The sequence below is a fragment of the Daphnia carinata genome, chromosome 4, assembly GCF_022539665.2.
Source record: "Daphnia carinata strain CSIRO-1 chromosome 4, CSIRO_AGI_Dcar_HiC_V3, whole genome shotgun sequence".
NCBI lineage: Eukaryota > Metazoa > Arthropoda > Branchiopoda > Diplostraca > Daphniidae > Daphnia > Daphnia carinata.
Genome location: NC_081334.1, coordinates 3091909 through 3104061, shown reverse-complemented (window position 1 = coordinate 3104061; position 12153 = coordinate 3091909). Strand labels below are relative to the sequence as shown.

General features: G+C 41.8%; 2 protein-coding genes, 1 long non-coding RNA gene and 4 other non-coding genes across 7 annotated transcripts; 3 read left to right on the top strand and 4 right to left on the bottom strand.

Moving 5' to 3' along the window:
- Positions 1 to 574: 574 nt before the first annotated feature.
- On the bottom strand, positions 575 to 1394 carry LOC130694944 (succinate dehydrogenase cytochrome b560 subunit, mitochondrial-like). The gene is made up of 4 exons (XM_057518084.1): positions 1354 to 1394; positions 1230 to 1292; positions 937 to 1154; positions 575 to 863 (listed from the first exon to the last, which is right to left on the bottom strand). Exons 1-4 carry the CDS (start codon positions 1365 to 1367, stop codon positions 616 to 618), a joined length of 543 nt encoding a protein of 180 aa, XP_057374067.1. The 5' UTR covers positions 1368 to 1394; the 3' UTR covers positions 575 to 615.
- A 711-nt stretch (positions 1395 to 2105) lies between these two features.
- Positions 2106 to 2176, top strand: Trnag-ccc (transfer RNA glycine (anticodon CCC)). The gene has a single exon. It is a non-coding gene; the product is annotated as a tRNA-Gly (tRNA).
- A 121-nt stretch (positions 2177 to 2297) lies between these two features.
- Trnag-ccc (transfer RNA glycine (anticodon CCC)) lies at positions 2298 to 2368 on the bottom strand. The gene has a single exon. It is a non-coding gene; the product is annotated as a tRNA-Gly (tRNA).
- A 1053-nt stretch (positions 2369 to 3421) lies between these two features.
- On the top strand, positions 3422 to 3492 carry Trnag-ccc (transfer RNA glycine (anticodon CCC)). The gene has a single exon. It is a non-coding gene; the product is annotated as a tRNA-Gly (tRNA).
- Positions 3493 to 3885: 393 nt separating this feature from the next.
- On the bottom strand, positions 3886 to 3958 carry Trnav-cac (transfer RNA valine (anticodon CAC)). Its single transcript has one exon. It is a non-coding gene; the product is annotated as a tRNA-Val (tRNA).
- A 654-nt stretch (positions 3959 to 4612) lies between these two features.
- Positions 4613 to 12110, bottom strand: LOC130694892 (tyrosine-protein kinase-like otk). The gene is made up of 13 exons (XM_057517998.2): positions 11932 to 12110; positions 11266 to 11613; positions 8145 to 8583; positions 7940 to 8067; positions 7574 to 7870; positions 7221 to 7505; positions 6875 to 7147; positions 6664 to 6811; positions 6466 to 6593; positions 6192 to 6398; positions 5975 to 6112; positions 5514 to 5890; positions 4613 to 5449 (listed from the first exon to the last, which is right to left on the bottom strand). The coding sequence occupies exons 1-13, from the start codon at positions 11969 to 11971 to the stop codon at positions 5048 to 5050; spliced, it is 3210 nt and encodes a 1069-aa protein (XP_057373981.1). The 5' UTR covers positions 11972 to 12110; the 3' UTR covers positions 4613 to 5047.
- On the top strand, positions 8202 to 9442 carry LOC130694963 (uncharacterized). Its single transcript, XR_009420757.1, has 3 exons — positions 8202 to 8342; positions 8407 to 8645; positions 8781 to 9442. It is a non-coding gene; the product is annotated as an uncharacterized LOC130694963 (long non-coding RNA).
- Positions 12111 to 12153: the final 43 nt, after the last annotated feature.

Sequence of the window (12153 nt, the reverse complement as noted above, 5' to 3'; positions counted from 1 at the left end):
TCGGATTGTGGTGTGCATCAGGGAATGAATACCATTGTTTGACTAAGCCCCGGCCATGTATTTGGGATAGTCGAAAAGTATTTTTGTGTAAACTTGCGTTTTCCAGATGGATTTTCTGTAAATAACTTGCAAACACTTCCATACACTAAAAAAGTAAACCAAAATATCGATCTCTAGAGTGTAAAATCTTCCAAGTTTCTGTGCCTGCAAAGATTGCCCATTTCTTTGTGAGCATTGCGAATGGTACTTGTAGCAAGCTGTACAGACCACGTGGCGATGTATGATAGTTTTGCCAATCTGCCCGAGGAATCCATTTTCTTCGTAGTATTCGTTTCACAGTGAAATGCTCGGACGAATTTCTTAGTAATCTTAGTAGGAAATTGTTTGAGCTGGTAATATTTTCCTGTCGAAGCCAAGCCCTAGAATTACACCAAACGAAGTGTTGACCGGTCTTGATTTTTGTAGTCAACATAACTTTAGTGAAATCTATTCGGTTTTCATCCGGGCAACAGTGTTTTCTGCATAAATTCCAAAACCTACATGCTTTACTTTGTGTCAATGCATTATTGTCAAAGATCTGCGGTGAATTATTAATATTTATTGATTTTTGTGTTTCTATAAAGATGTAAGATGAATCGCCAAGGCAACTGCGAGGACTATAAGAATGTATCCGGACCGATTGACCTCCTTCACTGTCAACCAATGGCCAGTATCCCAAATAATATGCCGGATTCCACTTAAAAAGTGGAACGAAAAGGGTAAGGCTATGAGAAATTTTGTGGTGGCAATAATGAACTTATTCAGATGCATGGCTTCCAGCGTACCCAAATAGTCTGGGTAAGATTCTGGTAACCAAATTGCTACTAAAAAATCAAGGTTGAAATTAATTGAAGATATATTAGCAATTAATCTAAAACAGCAAGAAGTAGTTCTCACCTGAAGCCAATCCAAATGGAATTACATATAGAAAAACGCCTGTGAACCTATGCGTCATGGATAGAACCATGTTACTCCACATCTTATGAATGGAAAGATGTGGAGAGAGCGGGCGTTTCAAATTTTTGTTTTTTATTTCGAACTCTACTCCTCCCAGAACTTGGGCAGCATTCTCCATTTCTTTTGCTTTAACGTTTACCCAGCGTTTCTGTTGCAGCCTTGAGACATTATCCGTTAGAAATTTATATAGGATTTCACAGTCTTTCCACAAGGTATAGTGATCTGACACATACCTCACTGATGTAGCAGGTGAACACTTATTCGTAGCCTCCCTTAGTAATCTCAAGTTTACGCACCTGTACTCAAAAACTTAATTTTCACTTATTTTGTTACATTTCGCTGGATTATTTTACGTACCTCAGAAGAGACATGATGACGCTTAGTATCTATCAGTTTGAAGAGTAACGATACTAACCAGCATTCGAATAACATACGTATTGGTTTCGTTGGGAAAATTTATTTGTCGCTTTTTTTCTCAGAATGAGCAATTGCTTATTAAGGATCGCCAACGTCAGTTCTGTTATAGCATCTAGCGAATTTGCCTCCGGATATACTCGACGAGAGAAAAGGACATATTTGGAAGCGTTATCTTTAACTAACTCTTGTTGGTTTAAATATTTTGACTCACCGGTTTGATTTAAATTGTGTCACTGGCCAGTTTCATAGATTGCAATGTCTTTAATTTTAGAAATGCGTTTATAACTAGCTTTTCTTGTTTCAGACGCAGCAGTTGCCTTTCAGCTCGTCCGTCAGATTATGCCGTTCTCCGGCGATGAGAGTGGACAACACGGTCGTTGAAATGCGCTTACTTTCGATCTTGAACTGACTGTAGGAGACATCAAATGGATGGCAGTTCCCCTAACGTCTACATTCTACTACGGTAATATGCAAAGAAATTAAAAGACATTAAAATTTTTAGAGGTGATACGCTCGTTTGCCGCTATCAATGGCAGTTATTTTGCTTAGACTATGAAAAGGTAAACCAATGCTGACGACAATGATTTCCAGTCGATGGGGAAAGATAAGATGTTCAATTACCCTGTATTTTTCAAGATTACATTTTCTGTTTCTCCTTTAACAAATAATTTCAATTCTAGCTAGCTTTTTCAGCATTGATGGTTCAATGGTAGAATGTGCGCCTCCCACGCGCATGATCCGGGTTCGATTCCCGGTCAATGCATTGTTTAAATTTTGCTGGCGATTAACGAGTCGGTAAAGGAAAGCCCCGTTTGTGTTCCAAATATCGTCCTCAGTCGTTCATTGTTTCTCTGGTGGTTCCAACAATCAAATAAAATCTCAACTGCATTGACCGGGAATCGAACCCGGATCCCGCGCGTGGGAGGCGAGCATTCTTCCTTTGAACCATCAGCGCCATACAATTAAATAGTAGTAGAAAAAAGAGCGTAAACTATTTAAAATAAATCTTTGGTAAAAGCGAACTACAAGGGAATTTTCCGTATCGTTTACAAATTGCATCACGATATCCTCAACGAAAGCATCATCTATGCTCATTTACAATGTTTTGTTCTGGCCAATCACTTCATAGCAACTTGTATAACAAACAAAAACGGATGCTTACCCTTCCTTTGGTTGTTCCATTTGATATCCGTTCTCCTGCGTCTCCATTGCAAACCAGGAGGCAGGGGAACGAAAATTGCGCAATGGCCGTCGATTGCAGAGCTGTGCTGGTGGGCATATGTACCACAAACAGACATTCGTTTGTCGATGTTGGAAGGTTGAAGTGTGTCTAGCAACTCAAAATTCTCACAGTGTGTTACTTCTAGTTGTATTCTATATCTGTGATCGACATTTTGCATAGTGTTAATAATTGTTGATGTTTTTAATAATGTCTCCTATTTCCATTGATCGTGGGGAACGGAAATGCTGATCAGAGATGTGGGATTTAAAGAGTGACCTTCTCCACATTACTGAACAATTCAGCTGTACGACTCCTCGTCCACACAAAGAGAAAACGGATTTACAGGTCAGTTTTTTGTTTTCATCGTTTCGTTTGGGCTCTGTCATTGATTCGTGGTGCGATTTAACAAAGCTTAGTGAGTGACTGGTGACGTGTTTAAAGTCTGGGCTGCCATTTTTTAAGCAGCAAGCCACAGTGGAAGTAAGATGTTCAACACACGTTTTCAAAGTTCGTGCTTCCAAGTGTTCCGTAGATCGAGGCGTTTGGCTGTCCAAGTGTTCCGTAGGTCGAGGCGTTTGTCTGATTGTAGCCCATTCAATCACAAATGATCTTAAGTTATATTTTATCTACCTACACAATTCGGCATAGCATCATGGGTTAATTTCTTTGCTTTTTGTTAGTTATTCGAGAACAATATGGTTTTAAATCTACCAATCATCGCTCGTTATTAATCACATTTATCTCATGGCTTAGAAATTTTTTCTTGTCCTAATAGATAGTTGTAGCGCATTGATGGTTCAATGGTAGAATGCGTGCCTCCCACGCACGTGATGCGGGTTCGATTCCCGGTCAATGCATTTATCTTTTAAACAGTAAACGGGGTGGTATTCCACATGTTTTGGGGAAGTTATCTATAGAGATCTTTCAAATTTGGTATAGAACAGATAGAACGCGTCTTCAAATATTGCAATCTTATGCCTGTTTTCCTAATAATGATTGCAGAATATTTCGATGGGTCTTTGATTTCTAGGAGGTCGAAATGGAATACCGCTAAGGGTCTGGAAGCTAGCTAGAAAACAAAACTCGAAAACATGGTGATGTTATCCGCTATTTCATTGCTAATAATTGACAGCATTTCCATCCATTATTACGGCTCAGTGTTTTGTATTCTAAAAATGTGTACATGGATGTATAGGACTTAACGACTTGCGTTTGTTTCATGTTCTTATTTGCTAAAATAATTAACAAAGTGCATCTGCCCAGGATCGAACTGAGGACCTGTTGTGTGTGAGACAACCGTGATAACCACTACACTACAGATGCTTATAAAATTTGTGCCCACGAAAGTGAATGGTGCCCCGAGAATCATCTGAGAAAGTTCACCAGAAGCATTATTATCCGGAAACATTACCCTGGTAAGTAATTTGCATTAGATGACTGTATATTCTCACTTATGTGCAACAATTGATTACCCACTTATCTACTATCTTTAGCCTTTGTTATAACAGTCAAATTTCTTAATACAGATGTAAGAGAAGAAAACTTACGTGTACCGTTGCTGGCATGTCAACGGGAGTTCGGTGTAGGTAAAAATTTCATTTCGCACATTCAAAATTCACTCATTGACAATTTAAAATTTTCTATATAGGAGCTGCCGCAATCTGTCCTGCACGTACTTAGTATCCAATATCGTATTTATACTTTATTGCGGCAATGGTCGACGCTGCTGCTCGCTAGTAATGACAAATTGGAGCAGTCACCATGCGGAATTGACGCGGAGATGGACACCTTTAACGCATCCAGGCATTGCTCATTGTGGTGTCCCATTTTCTAAAAGGTATCCCGTAGAGGGCAACGGCCCGCAATCGATAGTTATTCAGAAATTATCCAAAAACCACTTACTTTGATTGTCCTCACTTTAACAATCTTTAGACTGTAGATTGGACAAAGAAAATTAGAAATTTACACCTTCTATTTAAAAAAAACGCTACATCTTTTATTTCAGCCGGACATCTGAAAAGGATGTCAAACCAGGAATCCATCGTGATCAAAATGACTAATGACATTCAACTGAGTAAGATTTTTGTTTTTCTCGTTTTCTTTTGAAAAAATCAAACTAAATATGAGGCAAACCGAAATGTCAAATGACCTGAACGTGTTGCATTTAAGGTAGGAAGAATGTTCAGCAGCGGAGCGAAAACAACGTGTTACACGATCATCGGGTATACAAATTACGAACCGGAAATCAAATAGCTGCTGAGAGGAACAAAAAAAGAAATGGTCTAGCAAAACGACATCGACAAGGAGGTGTTACAAAATAGAATTCGGTTGGTGAGATTAATATGCTATTTACAAAATTTTGAATTTTTAGTGCGACCATTGAGACAGACTTTACGCAACCAAGTAAACTTTTCAACGAGTTTTTGATTCGCTTGTTGGCACTGCAGCGGATTCTGCGCAATGCACTAATTCGTCAAAAGACGGCCTGAGAAGAGGATCGTGCGACCAGCACTTGTTGAGCAAACTGGACATGGCGTTCGATTTGCAGAAGGAAGCATCCCACAGACTACCCTTTTTCTTCAGTTCGGCCAGGACGACATCATCAGAGCGATTTGAAAGGGGCTGTTGCGCTGCGTTGTACAACTCCCATATCGTGACGGCAAACATCCACACGTCGGACTTGGTTGAATATTCATCTTCCAGCACGGCTTCGTGCGGGAGCCACCGCAGGGCGATGGGCTGATGCTTGAAAACAAAGTAATCTTTGTTGAACGGCTGTTTGTCCATGCCGAAGCTGCCGATTTTCAAAGAGATCTGAAAACAAAAAGAAAAAATTGAAGTCTCTTTGATAATGTGCCATCAAGGGAATGGAACATACTCGCTGATTATCTTTGCCGTGGAATTCAACCAGGATGTTGCGCGTACCGAGATCACGGTGAACGAAACGCTTTTGGGCCAGTGCGTTCATTCCCTTCGCAATTTGTAACGTGGCGCTGTGGATCTGGGCTAGGGACCACGGTTGAGAAGATGAAGTCGACAGCAAATGCGATTTTAAATTGAGAAGCTGATGGTATTCCATCAAAATCATTTGAACGTCAGGAGAATCACGACAACAGCCCAAAACAGCCACTAAATTGGCGTGACGGACTCGATGCAGCATGTCTACCTGCCGGCGGAATTCTACAATCAGATCCTCGTCTCGAGTTGCTAGTATCCTGAGAAGAACTCGAGTGGTGCCCTCTGAATCATTGAGACCTATACATAAAATGAGTGAGTTAATTTTTTAATTAAAACAATTGCAATTGGATTAAATCCTGACTATTGTTTACTGAACCTTACCCGTAACTAAGCCTTCAAGTATATCTCCAAACCTTCCTTTGCCTTGCAATGCTCCTTTAGTGATGGCCGAGCTAGGAACATTCAATTTGTCAATAGCTGGGGATTGGCGTCCATTTTCACCTTGGTCTTCCTTAGCCACTGCCGTTGGTCAAGAAAAAAAAAAGGACGAAATTAGAAACACAATGATGCGTACAAACAACGAGAATGACGGACTCACATAAGGCAGTTTGTACATCAGCGACTTGAGCTTCAGCGTTACCGCCATCGTTTGGCGATTGCAGTTTCCGTTGCCGACGTTTCAAACGACACCAAATCAACAAACCGACTGACAGAAAGATGTAGGCTGCCGCAGCTCCCAGTGTGATTATTATCGTCTTGGTAATCGATTCAGCCCCTTCATAATCACCGTATTGGTATTCCCAGTCTGTATGGAAAAACCACATCTTTTAATTTTCGTATAATAATTAACATTTTTCAAAAATAGCAATTACCTTGAACAACCAATCGAAATTCTGCTCTTTTGAATCCGCCTGCATTGCCGGCCGTGCATCCGTAAAATCCCTGATCGGCTTGCTGGACATTTTCGATAATCAAGGTACCATTACGGTTAACAGAAAACCTGTTTAAACAACCGGAATATTAAATTTTCAATTTGAACTTTCGCATAGGAATAAGAAAAGTGCAACTACCGATCGGATGTGAATCCATCCATAACCGAATCCTTGTCCCACTGAATCGTAGGTACCGGTTGGCCGTTTGCTTTGCAATGTAACTCTACTTTTTGACCTTCCTTGTAGTACGTGACGTTGTTGGGCAGGGACGTGAAATGAGGCGACACTGCAATGAGACAACATTCGATTTTATGCGAGGCGATTCAAAGGAAAAATACTGATCTCTTACTTGTCACGTTGATCATGACGGAAGCGCTTATAAGGCCTTGGGAGTTAGTGGCAATACAGGTGTACTGTCCGGCATCGGCATCTTGTACTCCATGGAAGACGAGCGTTCCATTAATGTCTTCAATGTGCGGTGGCCAGGTGAGCAACGGTTTTAAATCTTCTTTCACCCATCGCACAATAGGAGCTGGGCTGCCTTGAGCTTTACACAAAACCTTACGGACAGTGCCCAGCTCTAAACTCTTGGCTACGGGTGGCACCGTAAACTTTAACTTTTCTGTTACAATGAAATTTTTTTTAAATTTTAATTTGATTGATACAATCTTGAATTAACAATAGAGCGGTAATACCTCGGACGTGCAACGTAGCAGTTTGTGAATCAACTGGAAGGTGACCGATGGTTCTCAACCGACACGCGTAATTGCCAACATGCCTCTTGGAAGCTGCAACGAAATTTAAAGTGGAATTGCGAAGCCCGTGGACTGGTTTTGGTGGATCGATTAGCGGCTGTCCGTCTTTCAGCCACTGGACGGTAGTAGCCGGTGAGGGCGATCCTGAGAATGCGCAGCTGATCGACACCGTTTCATCTTCGTTGACGGAGGCGCTCACAGGATGTTGTTGGATCGTCGGCGGAGCTACGTAAAAATAAATCCTTCAATCAGTAAATCTGTTGTATGATAAGCTGTTATTCATTTAAACTTACAGGTCACAACCAGATTAAGGTGAATGGATACATTGCGCACGATGTTTCCGGCCCGACATCTGTACGTTCCAGCATCCTCTTGTAGAACGCGAGTTAGGAGCAGCACGGAATCGGCTTTCTCTGATGGAGGGGTTAACACCTGACCGGAAGGCCCTTCCCACCAGATGGTGGGGGACGGTAGGCCGTCGGGTGCGGTGCAAGATAACTCAGCTGTCGAGTACTCGGCGAAATAATAGTGATGTCCATTGGACAACGGTGGTGGTGGGTCAATGGCCGTTTTGGCAAAATCGTGGAGAACTAAACCAAAAATAATAAGGTAAGATATAATCAAGTAAAACTATCTGTGATAGCATTTTGTTAACTTACAAGCAACTTTTAAATGAGAACCGTATTCTTCGACAGTGTCTCCATCGCTTTTACGGCAATGATACCAACCTTCGCTCTGTTGGTTGATTTTGGAGATGACCAGCTGGCCATCACTTTCAATGGTATGCCTGTAAGTTAATAACACCTAATTAAGTAAAAGGAAAAATTTGATATTATTTAGGATTTAAAAAAAAAAGATTCATACTGCGATGTTTGGCCGAGGATATTGCCGCGAAAAAGCCATTCAACCGTAGCTATAGGCTGAAAGGCGCATGGAAGCCGGACAGTGCTATCGACCATGGCAATAGTTTCTTTAGTGAACCGGATCAATTGGCTTTGACCGGTAGTCAGGATGAAAGGAACGTTCGATTTTGAATGCCCAGCTCCGTTCTTAGCCGAGCAGGTGTACGTCCCGATCTCCGAAGCCGAAAATGAATGCAACGAAATTTTTTTCGTTTTATTTTTAGGTATTTTGCGGCCGTTGTGGAACCAGTCGTACTGCAACTCGCCCGATCCTTCGCCATGGCAGTAGAGGGCGACATCTTCGCCCATCTCGACTAGCGCCAGACCAGATAGTTCGTCTTCCACATTGTGCCGACCAGTCGTTAAGGACTGCAAGTTGATTCTGGTCGAATGACCGATCCCTGCCAGAACACCAGAACACGAGTCGTTTATGGTTTGCACCCAATCATAATGTTGACAGAACGTAACTGTTTTAACTTCTCTCCTTCTTTTTTTTTCCCCTTTCTCACTTCATAACTATAAAAATTGCCTGTTTATGTTTTGTTTTTGTTTTTTTTTTCTTGGTAAGATGAGCCTGGCTTTTTTAATATATTTTCAGTGCAAGAATAACTCATCCGTTAACGAATTTACGCGCACCCGGAGTCAGCGGAGATGGCGCGTTTCGGAACTGTTAAACACGGCGGCATGAATAAACATCGCACCGCACACACAAGCCCCCGCGCATACTGGGGTAAGTACATGTTTCTTAAACACTTTTGGGGTTTTGTGTGTGTGTCTGTATATAGTACAGTCGGTGGTTACCGGTTTCAGTTTGAACAAAAAGGAAAAAGACTCTCGAACCAGAGTGCGAGAGTCTTTTTTAAGAGGGAACGTGTTATTACGTGAGGGGGGGGGAAAAGAATTCGACGCCGACGGTTAAAGCAGCAACTTCCCCTATCATCGCCGCATCACAAAAATAAAAATAAAAAAAAAGGAGCCATAACGTAAGCCGAACACAAGTGAAGAAGTATACGGACGGAAATAAGGAAAAAGGAAGCACCAACAAGAGGAGGAAAAGAAAAAAAATCAAAACAAAAACATCAACGATAGGGTATCCAGAAGAAGAAAAAAAAATAAAAAAACAAGAAAAGGAAGGAGGGGAAAGAGGAAGAGAACTTTTTTTTTCTTTCCCGAAAGCTGGAGCTTCTATCGCAAGGACGTCGTATACACACAAGCACAAAAGTCGGCACGTTACCAGCAAAGTGTGGAATCCCAAACGACGTGTTTTACGACCCATGGCTGGCAACTTGTGGCGGTAAATATTTGCAACCTAACTCAAGTCTTGTGCATACAAGATACAAATATTTGAACGATCTCTTTTTTCCTTTTTTTTTTTTTAGGTGTTTTCCCCTTATGACCGAAACCTTAAGAAAGTCAAAAACAGACCCAGATATCTCTTCGTTTTCTTATCCCCTGCTGGGTTTGAAACGACAACTGCTAACAGGATTCTCAACGTCAAAGAAACACAGAACACGTCTCTAAAAAGAAACTCAAGAAAATGTCCGTGAGAGCGAAAAACAAAAAAATAATGTTGCAACAACTCTCATAACACGGCCACAAAAGTTCCGGTGTGATACGATCGTATAGACGTATATCTCGGGAGATAAATAGACTATACGCAAAGTATAGCAATAAAAGAAGAAGAAAAAAAAAGGGGAACAGATGGAAAGCAAAGAAAAAAAGCTGAATACCACTATTTTGTTGCACGTCCAAACATACACAAGTAGACGCGACAATCACAAGTTATATATCCAACAAAAGATATCGGTCCATAAAGAAATTTACGACGTGAAAGCGGTCAGAGAAGGGCAACTGAGACGCAGAAAAACTTTCGTTTTTTTGTTTTTTTTTTGTTTTTCGAGTGTCGTATAACATGCGATAGGAAAACATAGTGGAAAAGAAAAACACATGAAGGGTGGGGCCATTGGCCACCGCACCGAAAAAAAAGAGCGAACGGCAGAACTAGAGAGCCATGTGGGTTCGTTTTTCTCCTGACTGCAGTGCAACAGAAGCCCTACTGTATATTCGTTCCCAAATACGAAGAAACGAAGGAAATAGAAGAAAGGAACAAGAGCCTAAATAGCGTGGAACTCTATAACCTACACCCTTGTGCACTCCATTGAAAACAAGACAAGCCAAGTGACGTGTGACTGCGTGATTTTGTACTTTTTTCTCAAGCGGGACGACTTCATCTTCACAAGCGAGAAGCGAACAAAATAATAAAGAGAAAATAAATAATGAAAAAAAGAAGCAAGACTCGAATAGCAGTCGGTCCTTTTGCCGCCCTAGCTCTACATTAAATGTCACGCGATAACGAAGCCGGGTCGGTAGAACGACAGAGAGAGGGGGGGGGGGGATTAAATGCAATTTATGTACACAATGTACGTATCCGTCTGCATGTCTGTACTGTTTATGAATGTACACAAGCCATATCCTCCCCTCAGCTCTCTTTGTCCCTTACGCAAAAGCGGCCAGACAGCTTTACAGCCTGCGTGCAATTGTTGCTACGGGCTTTTTGTATTTTTGCCTCCGAGAGAACGCTTTTTCCATCCGTAGCGGATGCAACACTATCACAAATGTGTGTGTGGAGCGCCGAAGAAGGGATCGTGTCAAACGATAGGCACGCTCCCGTATTGTCGAGGGATGAAAAGGAATAAAAACGCAGCAGTTGGCGACTAGAGGTCATAAAAAGTGAATATCTGGAGCATACAAGGAAAGGGACGGATGGCGTAGAGGGTGGGCCAGCAAAAAAAAAAAATAATAATAAAAAGCCAGAAACCTCAGCGCGTGTGATGAGAGGGTGGCCGGCCTGTGGGTGCGGCAGAAGTGAAGGGGGAAGTTTTTGACAGATTTACGGCAATCGTAAAAAAAGAAAAAGAAAAATCCCCCTACTATAATATTCGCGCAATGTTATAGCGCCTACTACTGTTTAGCTACGCGTTAAAGCGATTTTTGGAATTGTGGACACAAAAAAGCTTTCGGAGGGGGGAGGGGTTAGATTATGAAATAAAAATAAGTTGGGCACAGCAGTGCTGCGTACTTACAGTGAATCATTAACGTGGCCGGCTGCGATGCGATGGAGAAGCCGGACGAGACGTTGGTGGCTGTGCAAGCGAAATGGCCAGAGTCAAGACGATGATCCGCTCGGCGGATGATCAAATCGCCTGTTGTAGCATTCTGATAGCGCCGGCTCGAATTGATGAGTTGTTCGCCATTCAGAGTCCAGCTGATGCTGATGCGATCCTCGGCGGACACGCGGCACTCCAACTCGACGCTCTGTCCTGTCCGGATGATGCCCTGAGGACTCACTGGCCACTTTCGAAAGTAAAAATCATCTTGGCACGTGCCGCAATCACTTATCATTGCCGTTTTGATCATCACCAGCACAAGACCTGGAATTGAAAAAACGAAACATTTTTCACATTTTATTCATTTTTGACTTGTTGGTTTGTTCTCAGAAGCCAACATCTAATCACTAAGATAAAATAGGAACTGGAAAAGTTCCAAATGTCGATGACATTGTTCAAAGTCCTCGTCCGTTTCGTTTGCGCAACCTACATACCCCCGCTTGGCTGCATGAAACAGTACGCGTTGACAACTTTTTAACATACTTTTTTTAACACACTTTTTACTTTTTTTTTATAAAATTGCTAACCTTTTTAATTTTTTTTTTGTTAATGAAATTTTTTCAGAATCAATTTAAAAATTACCGGTCCAGGCCAGGCGAAAACAGCCGAAATCATCTGCCATTTCACAGCTCGATGATGATGATGCGTCTTAAGCCGGAAAAAACATATACGAGAAACCCTCCGCTTGTTGTTTTCCCGTACCACGTTAGCGTAGTCCTGATCACGTACTGAACTCCACGGTGGAAGCACTATGTTTTCCTTCGTCAGCCACAAACGAAAAACTGGTAGCTTACAGTTGCGGAC

What these genes read in the sequence shown, in the direction of transcription:
- LOC130694892 (XM_057517998.2), bottom strand. Translation starts at nt 11,971, where the DNA reads ATGGCAGATGATTTCGGCTGTTTTCGCCTGGCCTGGACCG. An exon ending in ACTTGAAGGCTTAGTTACGG is followed by an intron (nt 5,891 to 5,974) that starts GTAAGGTTCAGT and finishes TTTTATGTATAG; the next exon opens with GTCTCAATGATTCAGAGGGC. An exon ending in ACGGCAAAGATAATCAGCGA is followed by an intron (nt 5,450 to 5,513) that starts GTATGTTCCATT and finishes TTTTGTTTTCAG; the next exon opens with ATCTCTTTGAAAATCGGCAG.
- LOC130694944 (XM_057518084.1), bottom strand. An exon ending in TCACCTGCTACATCAGTGAG is followed by an intron (nt 1,155 to 1,229) that starts GTATGTGTCAGA and finishes TAATGTCTCAAG; the next exon opens with GCTGCAACAGAAACGCTGGG. An exon ending in TCCATTTGGATTGGCTTCAG is followed by an intron (nt 864 to 936) that starts GTGAGAACTACT and finishes TTGATTTTTTAG; the next exon opens with TAGCAATTTGGTTACCAGAA.